We start from the raw sequence: 23,343 nt of genomic DNA, 5'->3' as shown, positions 1-23,343 counted from the left end.
CGAGTCCAAAGGATGTGTGTCATCGCCGCTGCCGCTCAGCTGCCGTTCATTTTCCTCCAATTGTTGTGCCTTGACTCAGCCTAAATTCTGATTTCTCAAGGCTGGGTTTTTTCATCAGAGAAGTTCTGCAGAACCTCCCACAACCGGGGACTCTGGGCACGACTTCCAAGAAATACCACTCTATAATTAATAATAATATCCCATTGATGCAAAGTATTTTCCTAGAAAAAGGGTGAAGCAAGGAACGTTTTACTTCTCATCTGCTTTGTAATGAATAAAACCATTTCCGCTGGCTGGTTTGAATACCGCTGAACAAGCCAGGTAGCAGATACCACATCAAAAAATAAAATAGTAATGGAAGGATTTTATATATTACAGCAGGTCTGGTGGTTAGCATTAAATAATATAAAACATAAGTGGACTTTATAAAGTTGAAATACCCATGTTAATATCTTTTCCTTTTTTTCTCCTAACCAAAATTTCAGATTTTCCACCTGCAGAAAATATAATTTTTTGGCTTTTTTGCAAAAAATAATTAGAACCCACCAACCTGTAGAGACAGAATAAGTGCCAAACAGCTCGACTAGCTACTTTCACAGGCACGTTCCTGAGTTTTCCTTTATTTAAGCAGTGCCGAGGTGCTGGGCTTTCGTCATGAGGAGCTGCCCGTGTGGGCGCTTTTGGGCTCTGTGTGTCCTCTTGTGTTCGCCAATGGTTTTCCAGTTCTCCATCCTCCTGAGAAGCTGAGCTGGAGATAAAGCAGGCACATGGGGAGTTGGGCAGAAACTAGCATTTCCTCCCACCCAACCTGGTCTCTCAGGAGATCTGATGTGGCTGGGGAAAGCCCGGGGGGACCGCAGGCTGCTTCACGATCTGAGAGAGGTGACAGCATCCCGCAAATGAAAATTGCCCCATTAGCTAAATACGAACGTCAGAGACAGATTTAAGCAGCTCCCTTTGTTTATTCTGACTTTCCTGCTATTTTTAGCTGTTGGCCAGCACCCATTATTGCAGGTCCGTTGGCTTTAGGGAGAGGAGGATGCTTGTGACCTGATGGCTCTCGTGGCTGGGATGCTCCACGAGGAGATAGGGGATGGAGTGCAAGTGCATTTATCGGGGGTGCATTTACCGGAGCGGGAGGATGTGAATACTTGGGTTTGTCGCATAGGCAAAGGCCTGATGGTCCCGGAGCGGGTTTTTTGCAGGTTTCCTCAAATAGATCACCACCGTCGCTTCTGCTCTAGGCTTCCTTGCTCGCTCGAGGTGTTCAGTGCACAAATCCCACGCTCCTCCGTGCCTCCCGTAACACAGCAGACCATTGCACCAGCCGGTGTTAAACCTCTTTCCGAGAGCATCCTGCGGCACGCCAGGCTGCAGGGCGTGCTGCCGAATCCCCGAGCAACTTGAGAAGAGGTCGCCTGCTGCATCCGGAGACTTCAGAGAAGAGCAAGACAAGTGCGTGCTTCCTCTCGACAGCGCTGTCAGTCTCCATGCTTGCTAATGTGTCTGCTCAACTGAGAATTATTTATGCACGGGGATGATTCATCGCCCTGCAGCAAGGTTGCTGGCAGCCATTGGCGTGATGCCTGTCTCCATGCCGGCACTCGAAGCGTGATCTAAATACCCCATTTTCATCCCCAACGGCGGTGGCCAGGACGGACAGGTGCGGTGGAGGGTGGTTTTCGGGAGAGGGTTAACGGTGGGATCCCTCGGAGCCCATGGTGGCAGGAAGCCGTATTGTGTGTTGACTTTAAACAGGAGATTTGGGAGATCAGCTCTGGAGCAGAAAACAGGGGCTCGGGAGGAACAAACACTCGCTGCTTCAGAAGGGCGGCGATTTCCTTTTGGGTAAACACGTCATTAATCTCAGGGAGCACATTCTTTTCCATCAAAAGATAAGGGATTCGAGTTGCCTTTCTCAGGGCTTGGCCTTTTTAGATTGTTTTAACTGTGGCTTTCACTCCTTCAATTACAGACTTTACATAATCTCTCATTTTGGGTTTGCTGGGCTTATTGTGGGTGCAGAGAAAGTCTTGGGCAAGGGAACTCCTTTCCTTCTTTCTTTAAAATTGCTCTGATCCTTCTCCCCTCACCCCACTCTTGCCAATTTTTTTTTTCACTAAAACCAGTCTATTTTTTGCTACTTGCAGCTCTGACGAATGTGAAACGTAAATGTGCTGTTTGTCCTAATTTATGAAACCATTTCCCTAATGCTAATGATAAAATAGGAGCTTATTTGTTCACCACAAGTGGAAAAATAGCAATGGGCTCCTCTCCCCGCCCTGGGCTGCCTCTTGCTGCTCAGCTTTGGTTTGGAGTTTTTGAGGCCGCTGCTTGCTGTGGCCAGCGAGGCGTGGGGAGATGCCGGCTATGGCACCCAGCGCTTAATTTTCAGCTGGCACCATCCTGCCGCATGGGGAGACAGCAGCGGCAGAGGTGCTGCTTTCACTCCCACTGCCTGTGGCTCGGGGTCTGTGATGGCTCTGAGCTCTTTTGATAGTAAATGTGTTTAACTGGCGTTTAGGGACGAAATTACAGAGGGAATTTAGTCCCTTCCCGTTCTTACCTCCTCTTCTTCCCAGTACTTTGTGCTGCCAGCAGCGGTGTGGGCTGGGTTGGGGTAGAACAGGAGCTGGGGAGCTCCCGCATCCCCCATCTCTCGGTGCCCTGCAGTCTTTCTGCACTGGTCTGTCAGTGTGGCCACACGCCATTGTGTTAATTGTGTAATAGCTGCATTTTTATCACTGCATAATCATTGACCTGCATGTATTCAACACAAAAATTCCTCTCTGTTTTTTCCCTCACCTAATTTAAGACTCCCAAAGCAGAAATACTGAGGTTGTGGGAGCTGTCAGCAGGTAGGACGTGGCCCTGAGGACTGAGACAAACCCAAGGCATGACGTCATTTCTGACGTACAGAGGATGAATCCGCAGGGACAGGTATCAGGAGTCTTGTGTCTGCCCTTTTCCGTCTGGGCTGGGCTGCACGTGCCCTGTCTCCAGCTATGGAGCTGTGCTGCTGCCCCCAAGTCCAGCACGGAGCAGACGTGCTCCTGGCTTGTCGGAAATGTGCGCTGATCCACACTGGCTCACGTGGCACACGTGCTGCACCGGGGCTGCAGAAAAGGGCGACCTGCGTTTGGTGAACGTGGTCCCCTGGGTAGGTGAGTCCGGGGGTAGCTGTCAGGAGACAGGGGCATCGATCTCTTCAGTCCATCGATCCTCCAGCTCTGCTCCCCTGCAGCTCATCTCTTGTGCTTCTGTTTCTTCCCAGTATTCCAGCCAAACCTTGTATATCTAAAGGTGAAACAGGAGATGTCCTGGAAGATGTTAAAACATTTTTGTATCCCTGCATGAGTTCGGTGAAGGTTATATATATATCTCTGTACCTGCCAGCGCAACTCTGCCTCTTAATGCACTTTGCTTTCGTGACTCACGTGTCTCTTAGAGGACTGGGGCTTTCTGGTGAAAATCTGTTCAAGCATCTCAGGCCAAGTGTCAGCCCACAGCAAGTTGAGCAGTGGACTGGTAGCACAGAAAAACCACCATGGTGTCCTCTGTCCACCTCCAGCGCTGCTTCCCTCTCACTGTTTTCCTTCCCAACCTTTCCCTGTTTTTCTCATACATCTCTGCCTCCACCTGCCCTGTACCAGGCTGGCAGCAGTAGGGCAGCGCCTCAGAGCAGCAATGGCAGTGTTGGACTTGCCTGGGAAAAAAATATCATGAGGACCTCGGGAGCTGGAGCTGTGCAGTTGCAAAGGCATGGCTGCAGAAGCGGCCTGGCCTTGGAAGAGCATTGGAAATGTGATTGTTAATGTTGGTGTTAAACAAGCCCAAACACAGGAAGCCACGCGTGTGCACGGAGGGATGCAGCTTGCCACTGCACCGTTTTGATTGATTTATTTTTTTATTCTGCTGGGAAAGGTGATTCAAGTGTTATTCATGACCCCCGTGCCCTCTTCATGCCTCTTTGATGGTGCCAGTCTGCTGGAGAGGTGCACTGTTTCCAGTGGCCTTCCTTGGGTGTGCTGCATGGTGTCGCTGGGCTGTGGTTGCAGTCAGGTGGACCCACGTCGTTCTCCGGCACATGCAAGTACCCTCTTCTCTGGGGAAGCCCAGAGCCATCCGGAGCGTGGCTGCATTGGTGTGGAGCATCGCTCAGAGCTGTTGCATCAGAGGATCCTGTGCTGCTTGTTGCCTTAAATTAAATTTCAGTGTTTCCATAGGGTGGGGGGAACACAAAGATAAGACTGTGGGGTTTGGATGAAATTCATGGCTTTGCACCCATCTTTTCACATCCACGGTTTCTGTGTGGATGGTTAATCCTACGTATCTGCAATTGCACACTGAGATGCTGAAAAACCTGTTGTTGGTGGCGGTTTGTCATCAAAATGTTGCTTCATTAAAGCCAGGCCTGCCTGACTTTCCCTTGGTAAGTGAGGATGCTGTTCTTGTGTGATAGGCTATGGGTAGTATGTACATTTTGGTGGGTCTGGTGACCACCAGACCATCCATGGATGAACTTCTTCTGCAGGCAGGGGAAGAATTAGTATTGCAAGGGCTTTTGGAGGGAGAATTTCACTCCTTCCCTGCTGTAGAGCACTTCGACCTATGTAGAAATTAATTTGGTTTAGGCCACCCAACAGTCATCTGACAGACCACAACTTCTGAGAGTTACCAACCTGACAGGGCTTGACTTGCTCACCAGGGAGGTAACAGCTCGGATGTCCTGGCTTGTACCTTGCCTTTGGCTAAGAGTTTGGAGGAGGAAAATGCAAGCATGTGGCTGGTGAGGAGTGAAACTTTATCTTACTGCAGAGGTGTGTGTTCAGGTGAGGACGGCAGCTGTGGGACCAGGCTGTGAGGACCATTCCCGTTTTCTCCACACTGGTGTGCCTGGGTATCTCCAACACCTGCACCAGGACCTCACTCCGGGCATGCACTTGGACTGGTGTCCAAGGGGAGCGACTGGATTTCAGAGCTTATGCCGGAATGGTTTAGAGATGGAAAAAGAAATGAGAAAGACAGAGAGAGGAGATAATTATGCCAAGGATATATAATTACTCTTTGGCTCTCCATGTCTTACATTGCACAGGATCCTGAAAATGCTGGGGTCAGACCTGGGAAATGTGCTGCAAGACAAACACTTCCAGCTGTTCCTCTGAAAGCAAATCTCAGCAAGTACCTTCCAGGCAGGAACGTGTGGGCTTACTTATTTAGGAAAAGAAAAAAATCTCACCATTTCAAGCCTTCAGCATTCACCTTCGTAATTAAAATCTCTAATCACAAGCAGAATGCAATACGTGACCATCTTCTGGGAGCTGTTTCTTAAGGTGGTTTTCCATTTTTGCACTATTTAGTCCCTGCCTTGGTGCCAGGGTTTACTTAACCTTAAGCTTGTGAACAGGCTTATTGAATTTGGCCAAGACTTGACTAATCTGTAATGAGCTCCAGGTTGCCTGGAACTTGGCAGTGCTGTCGTCCTCTGTGCCGTTGCATAATGGCCTGACCCCGTGTAACCACGGCTTCGTCTCGCGCCCCTTCCCCAACCTCCTTGAGTCCTGCTCCGAAACCCCAGGCTTCACACAGGGGCCACCCTGCTAAGAGGTGTCCCAAATGCCGAAAACCTCCTTGGCTGCTTTCATCCTCTTCCATGGGGCAAGAGGTGGGAGAAAGTACAAGAAAAGCTCAAACATGGAAACCAGCCGGGGCGGAGGGGGGATGTGGTGGTGGCAACCAGACGAAGGCTGGTACCTCCTCCCAAGCATCCATGGTGGCTGGGGGGACATGAGAATCCTGGCCATCTTCCTGTTGTGCCCTGTGGTCCCCCTGCGTTTGTGAATGGAGGATGCTTATCTTGGAAACTCTTCCATTTGAAACTTGCTAGGTGGTTTTTATTGTTTATTACATCATTTTAATAAGGGCAACTGGAAGGACTTAATGTCAAAAATCACAGGAATAATTCAGATGTTGTTCTAAGTCAATTTTTTCCCATTGTTTATTTACTTCAGCTCAACCACTTGAGAAACCCATTATTTGCTTACCCCTTATTGAGTATCTAATGATGAAAATAAATTGTTACTGCTCTTTATTGTGCATTTCCCATAAGGCTTACATGGCACAGAGAACGAACCAGATCCTTTTCCTTCTAGCATGACGCCGGGAAGATTGTTTATAGCGCTTCAGTTCCAGCCCTCTGCAAGCCAACCGAGAGCAGATCATTAAAGGCAGGATTTAGAGGTTGTGGGGTTGCATAAATTAATTGAGAGCAAAATTTGCCAGACAAACATTTTGTAATGAGGGAGGAGGGAGGAATCTGGCTTGGATCTTGTGTGCCCAGCAGTAAGCTGGAGGAAAAGATCCTCTTACAAAAAAAAATTAATAAAATGATCTTGCCTTGTTTGGAGATCAGAGAGCCAAATATAGACCCTATCGCGTTTCCTTCCCTCCTCCTTCCGAAGCTCGTCCTTTTGAAGTGCACTTTCAATGGGATGTGGATAATTGACTCTGTGAACAACCGACCGAGTGCTCTGTTGGTTTAACCGATTGGTCTCAGTTGCTGATTCCTGTTTTGTTTTGGATGATTTTCAGCCCAATTGCCCCGTCAGCTACAATTAGTCCCATTAATGTGACAGCTGAAAGGTCACAGATGACTCGCTCCGGTCACAGGCGTGAGGGCAGGCAGAAGATGCTCACAGCGTGTTGTTCTCAGCTCCACGGTAGCGTGCCGATAGCTTGCTTGAATTGATGGCGATTGCAAATCCTGGTGTAAAACCAATCAGAAAGGGACGTGAGATTTGCTTCACGGGAGGGTGATTGATTGAGAAATGAGGTTGCAATAACAACTAACATTTGGATGAACTTTTCTTTCATTAGACAAGAAAGCTCCTGGTTGTGTGTAAAGGGGAAACGTGGAATGGCTGGGCTTCCTCTCGCCCGCCAGAGCCGCGAGGAAAGGAAGCAGAAGTGGGATGGAGTCGTAGGCGCATCCTGTGGCTCTTTCAACAAATCCATGGCTGTCGTTTTCTGTGGTTCCAGTGACATCTGCCCTGGTTTTGGGCTTTCTCTCTTCCACCCAGGATTTACACTTAGGGGAGTAAAGTAGGAAAGGGAACAGCAGATGAATGGGTGGAGCACGAGGGATCGTTTGGCTTCTTAAGATTAATAGAGGTCAGATGCACACAGGTGCAGGTCGGACATGGGACTCATGGGTCTCACAGTCTCTCTTTGGCCATAGTATGGCCAAAACGGTATCACAGAAAATGTAGTCTGGTTGTATACTTGGCTTTTTGTATGAGAAGGGAGACATAAGGCACCCAAAGTGCCTGGATCAGCCCTTTGTTGAATTATATAGCCCCAAAACCCGGTTGGAAGACCCTGGTTGGAGACGGTTCACTCACAAAGCAGGACGCTGTGCCTGGTGAGGTTCTGCAAGGGTCTGGTTTTGTTTTGGTGTTATTTGGTATTTTCCTTAACTGCTTGGATGATGGAAAAGAGAATATACAGATTCAGTTTGCAGATGACCCCCAGCAGCCTGGCTGAGAGGGTCAGACTTCCAGATGACCTTGCACAAGCTGGGGAAGTGGTGTGAAAAGGATGATTTCTGGTTTGATGAAGACAAACATAAAGTGTTACAGCCTGGCAGAAACCGTCGACTGTGCCAGTGCAGGATGGAGACTGTTTCCAGTAGGTGAAAGGATGCTATTAAAAAATGCAAACAGCTTAATATAAGCAAGAAATAACATCGTGAACTTCAAACAGGGTGATTTTGGTTAGACAGTAGGGGAAACCTAAATGATAAAGACAGGAAAATATGAGAGTACACCATCAAGAGAGGCTAGAGTCCACTTCACAGGAGATTTTTAAGAATCAGTGGGGCAAACTTTTGTCAAGAGTGACATAGATATATTTGATGCTGCTGCTGTGAAGCACAGTTGGAGAAGGTCTGCAGATCTCCTTGGGGCAAGATTAATATTTTGCCCGCTCCTTTTGCTTTACTAATGAAACATTAACATTTCTATGAGGAGCACATACTTTGTGAAAAATCCCTTGGCCAGGGACCAAAATTTTCCTCCTGCAGTTTGGTAGGAGCTTTGCAGCCAGCCCACGTGCTGTGCCGTTGTGGGCACAAATTCCAGTTGAAGGAGCTCAGGTCTGGTTTTGCGGGAATGTACAGCCTACACAAATCCCCCCTTTATTTCTCCAGAAGCTGCACTTTCTGCAGACATCTGTGAGGTCCAGAGGTCAGTGTGTTGCGCTGAGCTTATTCCCTTTAAATCTCGTCTGGGACTTGTTCCTAGTGAAGATAGCTGGTGCTTTTAAAAAGCCTAGCAGCAGGAGACCTCTTCTATCAGTGTGTTTCCATCCATGTTTGGGCAACACAATGAATGCAGATGTAGTAGGAAACTTTTGATTATCTATAGGATTTTTCTGTGGCAACTTCAAAGCTCTGTGGTTAGTTATATTCTGAGTCTTTAAATGGATATGTCTTGCGTTCAGAGTCTGATTTAATTTTCCGGTTTAATCTATTGTCCAAACATCATTAATGTTGTCTTTGAGGCATGGGACAGCTTTGATGGAGTCTTTTTTTAATTTCTGGCCATCACCCTGTGCAGCCATAAACAACATCCTGCCTGCTAATGAGAAAATTCAAGTTATTGCAGTCACATGTCTTGTGGAAATAGATTGTAGTGGCAGGAGAAAAAAAGGAACCGACTTTGCTCACCTCCCACCCCCAGCTGGCACGAGCATTTGGGTTACTGGCAGGGAGGAGAAGTTTCCACAGATTAAGATACTCCATTAAAAAGCAGTGTTGCCTGTTGAAAATGAAATTATTAATTTCAGAGACGTATCATTAATTCCTTAACCTGCTTTGATCCGTTATCTTTTCTACCTATAAGCATCTCAAACCTTTCCCAATTAATGCTCTGCCGGCACCTCAGCTGTCAGGCTCAACTATTCCTAACAAATCCAGGCTTGTGGAAGAATTTGACCTGTCCTTCCAGTGTGAAGTGAGGGAGCATGATCCTCCATTACATATCCCGTAAACCAATTGCATGACGTTGATATCCTACCCATTGCTTTCCCGTCTCTCCCATCTTCTGTAAAATTTTTTGTTTGGAAGGTAAAACTTGTGTGTGTATGACCTTGGAAAGACTTGGCAGAAGTCAGCGTGGGGAGCGGGGCACAGCCCAAGGTCTCGGCATTTGCTCCTTGTTGCACCGTGAGAAACATCTGCAGAAGATTTGGGAGGGGGGCGGCTGGTCGTGATGCACAGCCCCATGTTTAGCCCTGGTTTGGAGATGATAATGCAGCAGCAGGAGAGCAGTGGCATCAGGAGGGTAGGTTCACAATGTGGCAGTGGGCAGTTGATGAGCACCTTATTCCTTCTCCACTGGGAGACTCACCTTGTAGGGGAGAGCCTGCCTGCAACAAACTGGCTTTATTGGCTCTGGGCTCATTGGTAACCAGTGTATAAACTAGGCGCGTTGGTAGCAGCTTCACAGCATGGGCACATCTCAGGTCTTGTCTGTGCAGGAGCTTGACTGGCAGAAACACAGAATTGGGATACAGTGTGAGGGCTTGCTCACGGATGCAGTTGTCTTATGGCAGCATAATTTTGCTCTAATTGCAAAGAGGATTAAAGTGGTATGGATAAATAAGTATAACTATTAGCTGATCTCTGCAGCCAGTTTTCCTCCTTGGGCAGGTTTTACAGGAAGATGTCCTGCTTGCTCGCAGACAGGACTTGATGTGATTTGTGTTACGGGTTGGCAAGAGCTACCCAGCCTAGTGGTGCCTCTTGACGTGCTGGCCTGCACAGCTGCACCTTTCCTTGGCATTTGTACCCTTGTAACCACACTGACCTCTTCTCTGCCTTCTCCCCCCACCAAATAAGTTGATGTTCATCCTTTCAGACTATCCCTGGAAATGTGTTTAGAGGACGGGTGGTCATCAAGAGCAGGCTGGAGGGTCTCCTGCAGTCCCTGTGGTTTCTGAGGTTCTCCTGTTGCCCTCCATATCTTTGCAGAGCACGGCTCCCCCCACCAAATAAGTTGATGTTCATCCTTTCAGACTATCCCTGGAAATGTGTTTAGAGGACGGGTGGTCATCAAGAGCAGGCTGGAGGGTCTCCTGCAGTCCCTGTGGTTTCTGAGGTTCTCCTGTTGCCCTCCATATCTTTGCAGAGCACGGCTTTGTCGGCTACTCCGAAGAGCTTATGTTCAACAACACGCTGCCGGACTACAGCCAGGGGGAGTCCTTCTTCACTATTTTTGGAGTGTTTTTCCCAGCTGCCACAGGTGCTGTAAGTTTTATCCTCCCCCTCTTTCCCTCCACAGTCATATCTTGGAGATGAGCAGAAGCAAGGGGAGTTCCTCTGGGCTGCGAGGCGAGGCGAGCAGGACCGTAGCTGGCCGTAGCAGATTTGTGTGGTCAATTCAAAGTGCTCAGGCTTTCCTCCAGCATCTCAAATTTTGCACACTCCCATCCTGTTCATTTGAATGGGCTCTTCTGTCTCTCTCTGGTCAGAAACTGCTCGTCAACTCTATGGGTTGACGCGGTGATGTAAATCCCAGCCTGCCAAGGACAAGGCTCAGGCACTGATCTTGGCCAGTGCTGTCAGGCCACAAGGTATCAAGCCTTTTTAAAAGTGCCAATCATGATTTATCTTGTTAGATAAGCCTTGTGACTTGATTGCACTGGGAGGGTGGGAAGAGCACAGGAGGGCTTTCCCTCCATCCATACCACAGGCGGGTGGCCGAGCTGGGCTGATGCCATCGCTCGTGAGGCTGACCCACCACTCTCTGCATGGTGTCATGGATGCATCTTTGTGTATCAGCAGAGCTCACGTTTATGAGCTTAATTGGATGCTTTCATATTATTCATCCCCTTAAATTACAAGGAAGATCCATGTCCCCTTTCCAAAGCTGGCAGTCTCCAGTGGGAATGAAATAACTATGAACTGGAGTTACAATACCTTTTGTTGATGCTGGGTTTTTTAAGCTATAAAAAGTACCGATTATAAGCAGTTTCCATAGCGATGAATCCTTGGATTACAGAATGAATTTTCAGAGGATTAGCTCTAAGCAACTCACTGGAAGTTGTTTGCAGAATTGCTGCGGTACAGGGAGACAAACTAAAGGGTTCTGTGAAACAGATGGGACTGGAGGAATGGTCTGGTAGCAGAAGAAGTCACTTTGTCAGGTGCACCTAGTGCAGGACTTCAAATTTTCCTTTGAAATCCTCTCTCCCAGTTTATCAAGCTGGCTATTGCCTCCGTGTAGACTTCCTCCTGGAAAACTCACCTGCCTGAGCTATTGGCACCATGGAGAAGTTGGCTTCTGCCCTCTTTTTTTGTCATTTCTGCCTGGCCCAAGTGAGTCCCCCAGCTAAAGGAAGAGACCTTCCTCATGAGCCCTGCCTCTGATGCAGGAAAGCAGTTTTTTCCAGCTCCCTGGTTATAGAAGAAGGAACAGTTATGACAAAGCTGTGCAGAAAATTACCGTGATTAGCCACATTAAATGGTTCTTCATCACTGCTAATGCTTGCCTGCTAGGAAGAAGGCCAAAGCTAATAGATATAATTTATTTAAAGCCCTGGCAGCCTGTTGCTTTGTTAGTTAGCAGTAGTAATACCAGCAGTAATGTTAAACATTCTCTGAAAATACAGTTTGTGCTGGTGTATAATTACTTTGGTTGCTGCACAGCTTTTTCATGCGTTCTTTTTAATTGCTTGGTTATTTACAGGATTTAAATTATTCCTTTGGAGTAGCAGTGCCAATGGTACCATATAACATCTCTATTGCTCCTGTTATTGCTGTTTGTAGCACTGCGGAGTTCAGGAGCCTCATAAAATGTAGGGTTGTGTTTGGTGATCTACATGGAAGAGCTCGTGATCTGATTAAGAAATTTTTAGGGTGGGAGTCAAGACTAGGGTGTGATGTCAGGGCTGCAGAGGGGACCCCAGGTTTCTCGGGGTCCCACGTGCTGGAGCAGAGCTGCTTCCCACCGCATTGCAGGCACTGCCTGGGCGCAGCCCGAGCCTGCCAGCAGGACAGGCAGTCCGCGAGATTGGAGATGACATTTCAGGGATGGGTTTGGCAGCGGCATTAATAGCAGGCTGGAGAGATGTGATAGGATTGCCAGCATCTCCAGTGCAGGGCAGGCAGCCTGATACAGATTGCAAGTGAGAGGCAGTGTTAGCCCCCAGCACCTCCATGTGAAAAGGAGCAGCAGGGATGTCCAAATGTCACTGCCAGGCTGTCACCTCCAGCCTGTGCTCCTGCTCCTGCCCAGCACCATCCCCAAGTGGTGCCTGCCTCTGTTGGGACCCCCGCAGTGACCCGGCCAAAGCACTGGAAACAAAATCCTTTGCGTTAAGATGCATCAGAAATTTGGTGAGAGTTTCAGTGAAACAATATGTTGTTTAGTTTTGAGGGGTTACTTCGAGCCAGTTTGAAACATTTCTGTGACCCACAGCAATGTTCTGTTTATCTTTTATTATTAAACCTTGTGTTTACTCTTTTTAATTTTTAGCATATGCTACTTTACAATCTAAGATGCTCTTTTGATAACAAAGTTTAAAAAAAAATGTTTAGGAAATTGTGAAATGAGATATTTGGGCCTTTCTGAGATGAAATGTTCCCCGTTGAAGTGAAGCTATTTTGATGTCTTCAGAATAAGCTCTTTATTCACCCTCCAAAATGGTTATCTGAATTCAACTGGTTTAAGTTCAGTCTCTGGGACGTACAAAGAAGTGGATTTAAGTTGCCTCTTCCACCAGAAATAGCAGTGAAACTGAAACTGCAGAAATACAGGCTGGTAAGCAAAGAGGGGCAGCCGCTTTGGGAAGGGAGAGCGGGCCCTGCGGGGAGACCCTTGCTGGGACCAAATGGGCAGAAGGAGCTGCTGCCTTGGCCAAGGATGGTCGTCCCAGCCTTTTGTAGACTGGTAGCAACATGCTGCTTTCTACGAGCATCCTCCTTTGATCGTTTGCTCTGAGTCTGGTTGTTTTCTCTGTTTCTCTGTATTTTATCGGTACAACTCCAGCAATGTGAGTGAAGTTATCCCGATTTTACAGTTGAGCGGTGTTAGGCAGAGGCTGGTCCGTTTGCTTCCTGGGTAATAGCTGTTTAAACCATTTCAGCTGGATGTGCAGTGCAGCTGGCCTTATTCCCTCAAGTTTGTCATTTAATAATAGAGAAGTGGCTGACTGATCCAAAACATACATCTAGAGCTGGCCTAAATGGGAGTGCATAGGCACGGAAGACTCAGATTTGCCAGCTTCGATCGAAAAGACTAACATACTCGCTGCAGAAGATGTGAGCATACCCCTATCGAGATTCTGTACATTAACCAGATGTTTTTCTGCATGTTTGTAAATACCTTCTTTATGCACATGTTGTGCTGCCACGTTGTGATACACAAACACCCAGCTACCCATCTAACCAGGGCTTTGCACGGGGAAGGAGTCTCGGGAGCTGCCTGCTCATGTTCAGCGCCTAGGACTGCACAGCAACAGTAGCAGCAGCCGTACAACCATCAGTGCTGCTTTAAAATGAAGTTAAATGTCATTTCTGTTGTGCAGAGAATGTTTTCCTTTTTCTACTAAATCCCCAAGGTTTTCTGTCTAATGAAAGAAGTGTGTTGTCATGTGATACAAGAAAGTAAGATGCGTTTGAAGTGGCGTTAGTGGAAAATATCATCATGCTGAAACCAGTTCTGAAGTAAACCATATTTGGCACTTGCAAAATGACAGCACATAGATTTAGAAGTTTTGGGCTAAGTTATCAGATGATGTAAACTGGCACAACTCCATTGAAGTCTATGGAGAAGTGCCATCTTACATCAGTGGAGAATTTGGCCCTTCTAAAAAATTAGCTCCAATTCTTATCTAAGATTTTTCCATTCTTCACCTCTTGGGTGAAGAAAAAAAAACCTTTATATTTTGTAGTAAATTTGTTGGAAAATGCAATGGGTGTTTGCAAGCAGTCACATCTACAGATATAAACCATAGCTGGTAAAGTTAGAAGCCGGAGCTGGTGGAGCTGCTGGTTGTGTCTAACGTACAATGTAGGTGGTCCTCTCGTGCACGTATCCACTGCCTGGATGATGCCCAGGACAGGATTACGCTGGGAATAGCAGCAATGTACAGACTGTCTCAGCCATAATTTCCTGGCTGAGTTGACCGTGTTTTCATGCTTCCTTGTCCAGAAGCTTTGTCATTATCTACTGCTCTCTGAGATAATAGCCAGTGTGGAAAATCCAGCCTGCTATCTCGCTGAAACAGAGAGGTGGATAATTTTCTCCGTGGACAATCTGCAGATATGATTGCTTGAGTTCAGAAGGGATTGGCCATTTCCCTAGGGACAGGTCTGTGTCTGGAGGAAGGAACGTCCCAACTTCTCTACATCATTGAATTTTATATGCAAGTGTAGGGGTTTTCTTCTCTTGAGTAACTAGAGTCTCTGGAAAGGCTGTTTGTGGCTACTCACAAGTCAGACCAGTTCTCTGGCAGGGGGTGACCAAGGCTATGGATGGTGGAGATTGATTAGGTTTTTTTTGAAAATTAATCAAGTTGTCCTTTCATTGAAAAGTGGGGTGGTTAGTCTGCTGCTTGCAAAAGACCGTCTTAGTACTGCTCTTTGGCAGCTGTCATCCTGTTTGGAATATTACTTTTTGGGTGGTGGTAGAGAGGTGGCTTTAGCATTGTCCGTACTTCTGTACTACCAGATTGTCCATCCTTCTCTACTAGTAAGGTCTGAGGCATAGTTGCAGCATGGAGGAGATGGCTTTGGCCTCAGCGGCTGAGAATATCCACATTAATTCCTTCTGTGGTGGCCTTGGCCATTGGCAGTGGAAGCCATGAGACTCTGGTCATCTCCTGGGGGTCCTGACAGAAGCTAATGGTGTGCACTGTCCTGGGTCTGACCCCTAGTCGCTGCCAGGCAGGAGGTCAGTCATCAGTCTCAAGATCCTGTTTATGTGGGATGTTTATGTTTATCTCTCCTGGCTGCTCCTGAGTATGCGTGGGTCTGTGAGAGAGAGGCAGTGAGGTGGCTTGGGCTGTGCAGTCATCGCTGCACAGATGACTCACGTCTTCAACTTTTTTCATATTCAGTCCAGAAAATGCCATTTTGGTGTTTCCCCAGTGCTTTGCTGAGGTAGGAGTTTGGATGAGGAAGAGGTGAGTCAAGCTCAAGCTGGGAGATTTAGAGGTGGTGCCAGATGTTTGGGAAACTTGGCCAAGAGGCACATGAGATTAACAGCTGTCCTTCTGACAATAGTTTGCTCCCTTTAGGACAAAAATTCAGAGTATTCTCAGCTTTCTGCTTTGTCTCTGAATTGCAAAGTCACCAAAGAGTGCTTCATAGCAGCTTCATTTAGCATGATGTTTGTGACCATTTCCATGGACGTCTGCCTTCCTAACTTTTCTCACCTCCAGCTAAGCCTATTGTGTAGCTGTTTAAAAGGAGCAGTGCTTGAACAGCGCTTGGAAGCTTTATCCAGGGAAAAGCGCACCAGTTGACGGGCTTTTAGCAGTGTTGTTCAGAAGTACGTCCACGAAATAGTCTTCCAGGAGAAAATTAAGAACTCATTTTGATTTGTAATGTTTTCGGTATGGTGTCAAGGATTTAAATCTGGTCTGAATCTGGAAGGCAGCTCTTCCAGGAGCTGAGGAATGCCAGGAGCCCATGGGGACTGTTGGGGCTCTGGCTCTGTGGTGGAGAGAAGGACAGAAAAAAATGGCTGCTAGGTGGGATGATCGGGGGGGGGGGGGGAAAGATGATCAAGAAAAAAATATTAATAATAAATAAATAAAGCCCTGGATGCTTAGCCGATGTGTTTGGCAACATGAGTGCCTTGTGCTCATTAACGTGCTATCATCACGGCAGCACAGCGAGGAGATTAAGTGTTATGATTTCCATCTAGCAGATGGGGAGATGGAGCTATAAAGACACACAGCAAAGCCTGGGATGGAGCAGGGAGATGAGCCCCTGTGTCCCGATTAGCAACCCAACCGTTGCTCCCTGTTGGCAGTCCATCGGTGGATACGCAAGGTCTGTAGGGAAGGCGCCCATCCAGCTGAGCCGGGTTTGTCCCCTTTGCCCTGGGATTTGTCCCATGGCTCCTATCGACCCTTTGTCTTGGGAGAAAATCCTCCCAAGCAGCAGTCAGCATTTGAGCTTTAAAATGCAATGGGTTGTTGCTGATTTAGAGCTGTAGTCACTCAGATTTGCAGCCTCAGAGACTGACTTTGTCATCCTTGTGCCCTCTGAAAATGAGGCATGACTGCTGGACTTGGCAGCCGAGTGGAAGACCGACGTGTGGTCGGTCCCCTGCTGCCAGGGCTGGCAGATGCTGCGAGCACCGTGGCGCTGGCGTCCTCCTCCTCATTGTTGTTCTGTGGTGATCTCACCCCGGCTCCCAGGGACCGTCCCATGAGCACTGCTGGCTGGCACCTGCCCCACGCGTCCGTATGAAGACGTTAGTCTGACACCCGAGGGCTGGGACAGTGATGAGCAGAAGTTGGTGTCTTAAAGAGGCTCTTCTCTCTTGCCTTCGAATTGTCCAAATTCTCAACAGCATTCTAAATCACGGATTATTTTTTTTTTAATAGCAGATATCTGAAGTCTTCTAGGAGAAATTTTGGGATAATTTGATGAAAATAGTTGTGTTTTCCTGCCAAGTCTGGCATGACTCCTCCTTCAACTGTGGGCAAAGTCTCATAACCCATTTGTACCTCACGTTCCTAGCCTCAACCTGGGGATCTTTTTCTCCATCCTGTTGCCCTTTCTTCTGTCTTTAGATGGTAATTTTTTAGGCTAAGGACTGTCCCTGATTGTACAATACCCTGTACTCTGGCCTAAAATAACAGTTCAGTACTTTATTCTTAGTCCTACCATGTGTTTTCTACGTGACGCTGGGACAATCACTTGCTCTCTCAGTGCTTCTGTTTTCCTATCTGCAAAGTAGAGATAATGCCTACTTCCAAAGCAGATCCCTTGACTGGAAGGTGCCACCTACGTGCTGAGCACTGTTATTCCCTCTGCTAAATGCGCATGTGATCGTCATTGAACACGGACAGGGCAGGCTGTTTTGTAACAACGGTTGTCCCCCATGAATGCAGGGACCTGTAATGGATCTGGTCTGTGGGGGTAGTACCACCTGCTGAATGCGCTGCCATGATGAACGGTAGCATTTTTCTTTTCAACAATTGGACGGCACTGTCTTCTGTGAGGTTTGCATTAAGATAAGATGGGTTTTGTTCAGATTTCTGCTTCTTTCCCCCCCCCAGCATTGTTCAAACTGGACAAAGCGTTCTTTGTAGATGTGTTAGTGGTGGCTTGCTTCTATTAAAGACATTAACAGTTTCTTACCATGCAAGCGATGGGAGCCAGTATTCGTGTGTGTGGAAGTGCAATGAAGTGATATAATTACTGTTCTGAAGCAATCAATTAACTGATTGATTAAATTATATTACATATTATAATATGTATTATATATGCTATAACTTAGATTAACTGTAAATTGCATTTATGTCTACAAAATACAGGTGTGATGGTTGGGTTCAATATGAGCGGAGATCTCCAGAAGCCTGCTGCCAACATCCCCCTGGGGTCTCTGGCTGCTATTGGCACCTCGTAAGTCATAGATTGGGGAAAATTTACTCTTTGGAGACTGCCCTGGATGTGACCAATCCATTTCATATTCCCATCAACCTTTTATTACTCAGCCATCTGGAAAATTAAAGTCTGGCTCTCATTCAAATTATCATCCATTACCACCACCCACTCTGGGTGGGTTAGAGAAGAGGTTCGTTAATGTGGATGTAATCAGTCCTTCCTCCGCTGGGTGGGATGTGTGTTGGTGCTCGAGCGGTTGTGCTGCTGCAGCCTGGCTGTCCCAGAGCGCGATGCAAAGTTCTCGAAGGCTTTGGGTGCGTGATTTTGTCACTTATTGATTTCAAAGTGCTTTCTTTTTCTATATAAATAGAAAATATAAAAAATATAAAATATCAAAAATTATAATTTTTATTATTGGGAAAATGGGGCCAAGACAGGTGAGATGACCTACCCACCTGCAAGGCCAGGGGAATGCAGGAGCAGTGCTCTCCCCTGGGAAATGCTCCTTTCCAGGAGTAAAATACTGTTACGTATTAAAAAAAATCTCAGTGGGTTTTTCCTGCCTGCTTTCATTGCCACCTAAATTGCTTTTGAGATTATTGCTTTTAATTGTGTACCAAGGTTCAGACAGAAAGGAAGGATCTTCAGAATATAGAGGGATTCCTGCTGAAATTGGTGCTTGTTTTAAGTGAGGGAGTTCCACAGGCCGCAGAAGCATCACAGATGGATGGACTGTGGCCATTCACATCTCTGCTGTCTGGGCTTTGCAGACAGACTAGCTTATCCCTCCACCTGAGTACTGGAGGGGCCAGAGACACCAGAGGAGGATCATAACTCAGGATCAGCCTTGTAGAGCAGGCTGGCTGTGGTGTTTAATGTTCCTGCCAGATGAGGGGACCTGTGTACCTGCAGGATCATAGAATCATGGAATGGTCTGGGTTAGAAGGGACCTTTAAAGGTCATTTAGTCCAACACCCCAGCAATGAGCAGGGACATCTTCAATTAGATCAGGTTGCTCAGAGGCCCGTCCAACTTGACCTTGAATGTTTCCAGGGATGGGGCATCTACCACCTCTCTGGGCAACCCATTCCAGTGTTTCACCACCCTCATTTTTAAAAATTTCTTCCTTAGATCTAGTCTGAATCTACCCTCTTTTAGTTTAAAACCATTACCCCTTGTCCTGTTGCTACAGGCCCTACTAAAAAGTCTGTCCCCAGGACTGGGTTATTCCCCCTGTGCACACATCAAGAGTGCAGGTAGCTTCCCCTCTGTGTGGTCACGCTGCAGCTGTCCCTGGTACATTGTAGTGAGTAAGTAACGTGGACTGGTGTTAAATTTAGCCCTGAGGCTAAATCATGCAGCAAGAGCCCATGCAGAGTGATTGAAGACCCAGCTTGCAGGTACTTGACCGTCTCCTGGCTCTGCTAATGGGCAGAATTCTCCATGGTCTTGTCTTGCTGGAAGAAAATAGTTTATTTTTGTTGTTTGCAGGTGGTTTCTGTACATGGTCTTTGTTTTTTTGCTGGGAGCCGTTTGTACCCGTCAGTCACTCCGCTATGACTTCATGATAGCAGAGAAGGTAACTTGTTCGAATAACCCAGCATGATTTTATATAATGGTGCTTTCTGGTTGCCACCTGCCTTACTGAATGCTTGAATTTTCCAAAAGCCTGAGGAATTTGGGTACCCATCCTGCATTGAAATTCAGGGGGATTTCCCCATTGTAAGTCCCAGTGTACAATTGATTTGAATAGCTTTGCATTCACCAGCATATCCAGTAATGCTGAATCTTGGCATAATCACCCGGCAATAGCTTTAAGAGCTAAAATATGCTAATGTGGTCTAATGATAAATGCTGTATTTTATTCAATGTATCCTTTCTCATTGGTGAAAGCTTAGACCAAATTGAAATCTCTAAAGAACCCCACTGCTTATCTTTACTAAGTCAAGCGAAGCTTACATTTCCATATCTAGCGGGCTGTAATTGCAGGGCGAGCAATAGGATTATTAAACTCGAGACATTCCGCATGGGTGTATATACATGAGGGAGGTTTGTAGTGTTACAGGCAACGAACCTTATCATTGCAGGCCTTTAAAAAGAGAGCAAAAGATTTTGGTGTGTGCCATTGTCTTACTTTAAATGGGATATGGAAGGGCTAATTTTCTGTTATTCAGCATTATCCAAAATCATGGGTTCACCATATTTGACACCATTTCTTGTGATTAATTGAAAATTGAGATGTTTGCCATTTATTTGATTCGTAACATGGTTTTAATCTAAAATATAAATTTGAAACTCTGGCTTTGTTTTCTTTCTAAGTAATTGTAGCTCTAGACTTCCTCCAGCCCCTGAAATAAACTCCAAATTATTGGTGGGGCTCCTGCCACTGCCTGCTAAGGTAAAAAATCATCTCTGTTTCAGGGGAAAAAAGAATGAGCCTACTTTCTTTAAGGCAACATCTTTGTATGTCAGTGACTTAGTGGGCAAAAAGTACAGCAACTAAAAGTATCAGCTTTAAATGAATCAGCTGAAGAGAAAGAGATTGTTAAAGCTGTGTTTTAAATTCAAAACCCATGGGGGGGGGGGAAGCGAAATGAAAAATCTCCCAGTGAAAAATGTGAAGATATTTAATAATGTTAAATATAAAAAAACCAACCAAACAAACAAAACCCCCCAAAAAGCAAATTCAGTTTTCTTCTCCCTAGTATGGAACAAAACAATGGTGCAATCCCGATATTCATGTTGCTTCTTTGAGTTATTACAAGCTGCTTTAGATTTTAATGACTTTGTTGGGAGAGAGGGAGCGGGGAGAGATCATTACACATCCAAACTGTCCCTTTCTGTCACTCGCAGGTGAGTGAGTGCTTCGCTGCTTTTCTCCCTTGTTTGGCTTTTTAAACATAAAAATGAGATTCAGTAATTTCACTTCTAATAAACTCAAAGTGCCAATTTCTTACAACGTATTCGCATTCTCCATGCTCAAAACCCCCAGCAAACCCTTTCATCAGCCTTGGTGAAAAGGACTCTTCCCCCCTAACCCTGATTTGAATATCAAGTAGTACATTTAAATGCAAGCATTTTTGGCGGCTAAAATAATATATGATGTCTGGCACAGCTGATTGTTTCTTCCAAGTATTTCTCAGAGCAGGGCAGGATTAGAGGAGAGGGAAGGGAGGATTCCCCATCGAGCATCTGTCTGTTGGTCTAATGGAAGCTGATATCTCCTCATCTCAGCCTCAAGTTTCTTCCACCCCACAAGATAAAATTCACAAGGCCAAGTCGATTTTCATGGGGAAAAGAAATGTTGTGGTAGGAAGTTTGTACAGTTCTGGACCACAACGTTAATTTTACATCCCTTCCCCACACAGCAAGCATTTTGGGGGTTTTTACCCAATCTCCTTTTTGCTGTGTGCGGATTTCATAGATGAGGAAAAGGCAGACGTAGCTTGAATCATCTTTAGCCATGTAAGTTTTTGTGATTCCTTCTAATAAAGCGTGTGCCACCTGACTTCAACAGGGGCAGAAGCTGGGAGGACCTGTGTTCATTTTGACCTTATTTTCCACGAGAGGAGGGGTGGGAGCGAAGGACATGTGGGATGCAGGGGACCTGCATTCAGTGACATCCTCTGCCACGGATGCCTGCACCTTCAGCAGCTCGCTTCAGTGGAGCAGGGGCAGGATGGATCTGGACCAAAATTTGGGGGTTTTCTCCCTGCCTGGCCTTTGTGCCGGGGTTATCCCCATGCCTTGCCTTTCTCTGTGGCTGGCTGCTGGCTGTCAGACTCGAGTGGTCTTGCAGGACTTGGGGGTGGCTCAGGTGACCCTAGACCTTAGTCTCCTTGGCTGTGTCTGCCCACGTCCTTACACCATGGTACCAGGAGCACTCCCATTTCAAAGGTTTCTTGCACAGTGTTTGTATTGTGGGGTTTTGTGGATTTGGGTGGGTTTTTTTTTAGACATGCTGCCTGTGCTTGCAGCTCTTGACAGTGGGGACCTGCGCAGGGGGACCCCAGTCCTCGCTTCTGCGTGGTAGACCATGATCTGCCCTCCTTTCCCTCCCCACCTGCAGGAGATACTCCCCATTTGAAAGGGTGCTCACTAGAAACCGGTAATAAACCCAGCCTTGTTAGCACTGTGGCTTTAAACACTTTTTTTTTTTTTGTTTCGTGTTGGCCAAAGGAAATTCTTTTCTCATTGAAGACAGGAAAATAAGGTCATTGTATTATATCCTTCGGAGCGTATTTTTTGAGATGCCATTTGTTTAAGTGGCAATTTTGATTTGGTTTTACTGTGGGTTTTCTTTCAGGATTGGTTTTCCCCTCTGGGACACAGGGGTTTGTCTTCCTGTTTTGGATGGTTGGAAGCCTGGGCAGCTTTTCCTGTATGATGTGCTCTGTATATAAGTGATCTCTCCTGAAATAAACTCACTTCCAGTTACTTAAGGGGAATATAATAGCTGCTGCTTTGCTGCAATTGCTCCAAGTGACAAAGAATTTCTTGGATATGAGCTTGTCAAATGTCTCTGCTGGTACAGGATGTTCAATATTAAATTACTTTTATGGGATAATTTTCCTGTATTAATTGCTTGCACTTTATACCACAGACCAGTTAAATTGCTGCTTTCCCAGGGCTCACTCTGTTCATTTAGCAATGTTACAAAATATATGCGATCTCTTAAAATACATGTGTTTAAGACTGCTCAGGGGTCTTTGAAGAATAATATAATCAACTTTGCATTGTCTCCGCTTCCTCCAGGTATCCTTGGTGGGTTTCTTGTTTCTGCTAGGGCTGTACATCTCGTCCCTGGCCTCCTGCATGGGTGGGCTGTATGGAGCACCCAGGATCTTGCAGTGCATCGCCCAGGAGAACGTGATCCCCATGCTCGCCTTCCTTGGACGTGGGGTTAGTCATCCTTTCTCTGAGATTGCTGGCACACCTTCACCTGAAGGAAAACTGGTGATTTTAAGAAGCCAGGATTTCTATGTGTCTGTAGGGTGAGATGGGGGTTCTGGTACCCTATGCATAGGCAGAAAAGCCAGGAAATGGGTGGTTTTATTGAAAAACCAAGGGCCCAGCTGCCTGTGGTCCTTTCCCTGCTTGTCCCCTGCACCGCACCGCCTCCGCCCCGAGCCCTCCCACGGGGCTCGGCACGGCGCAGGAGCAGCCCTGCTTCGCCCCAGCATCTCACTCCCCCGCCTCTGCGCCCCGGTCCCAGGGCCAGCTGTCCTGCCCCCACGCACGGACAGCCCTTCCTGGGCTTCCATCCGTCCCCTCCCTCCCTCGGGCCCGCTTCTTCGAGATGTCCCCAGTAAAAGAGCCACTTATGATAGAACTTTGCCTGTGGGTTTTTTTTGCAAACTCCCTGTCTACACTGGTGCTGATCCTAACCATGACCAAGGGAGGTACTGAGCTCTTCTCTGCCCTCCTGTCCAGGGCAGAGGCCTGAAGCTTTTGTCCAAGCACCTGGTGAAATGGATTTTTTTCTTTTTTTTTTTCCTTCTTTTTTTCTTACACATTGTCTTTGAGCTGTTCCTGTCGTCTTTGGTAACCTCCTAGCTGAGTACGTGGCTAGTCGTGGTGTTGTGGATTCAGTCTGTGTGCACTGGAGAAGACGACACTTCTTTGTAAGAAAAGGTGCCTTTTGGACACTATAAAATAAAAACAAGAAATAGATTTGAAAAGTTAAGTTAGGGGGCTGCTAAGCTTTAGATATGCTT

General features: G+C 46.7%; 1 protein-coding gene across 1 annotated transcript in view; it reads left to right on the top strand.

Moving 5' to 3' along the window:
• SLC12A8 (solute carrier family 12 member 8) overlaps nt 1-23,343 on the top strand; it is a 56,299-nt gene that overhangs the window by 20,866 nt on the left and 12,090 nt on the right. Inside the window, exons 6-9 of the mRNA XM_087732499.1 lie at nt 10,188-10,301; nt 17,557-17,644; nt 19,118-19,205; nt 22,382-22,528. Coding sequence (XP_087588625.1) covers nt 10,188-10,301; nt 17,557-17,644; nt 19,118-19,205; nt 22,382-22,528 — 437 coding nt within the window. The remainder of the gene's footprint in view (nt 1-10,187; nt 10,302-17,556; nt 17,645-19,117; nt 19,206-22,381; nt 22,529-23,343) is intronic.

Source organism: Nipponia nippon, unplaced genomic scaffold (assembly GCF_047370975.1).
Source record: "Nipponia nippon isolate SJK-2023a ecotype South Korea unplaced genomic scaffold, ASM4737097v1 scaffold_5, whole genome shotgun sequence".
Classification (NCBI taxonomy): domain Eukaryota; kingdom Metazoa; phylum Chordata; class Aves; order Pelecaniformes; family Threskiornithidae; genus Nipponia; species Nipponia nippon.
This window is presented reverse-complemented; position numbering and strand designations above follow the sequence as displayed.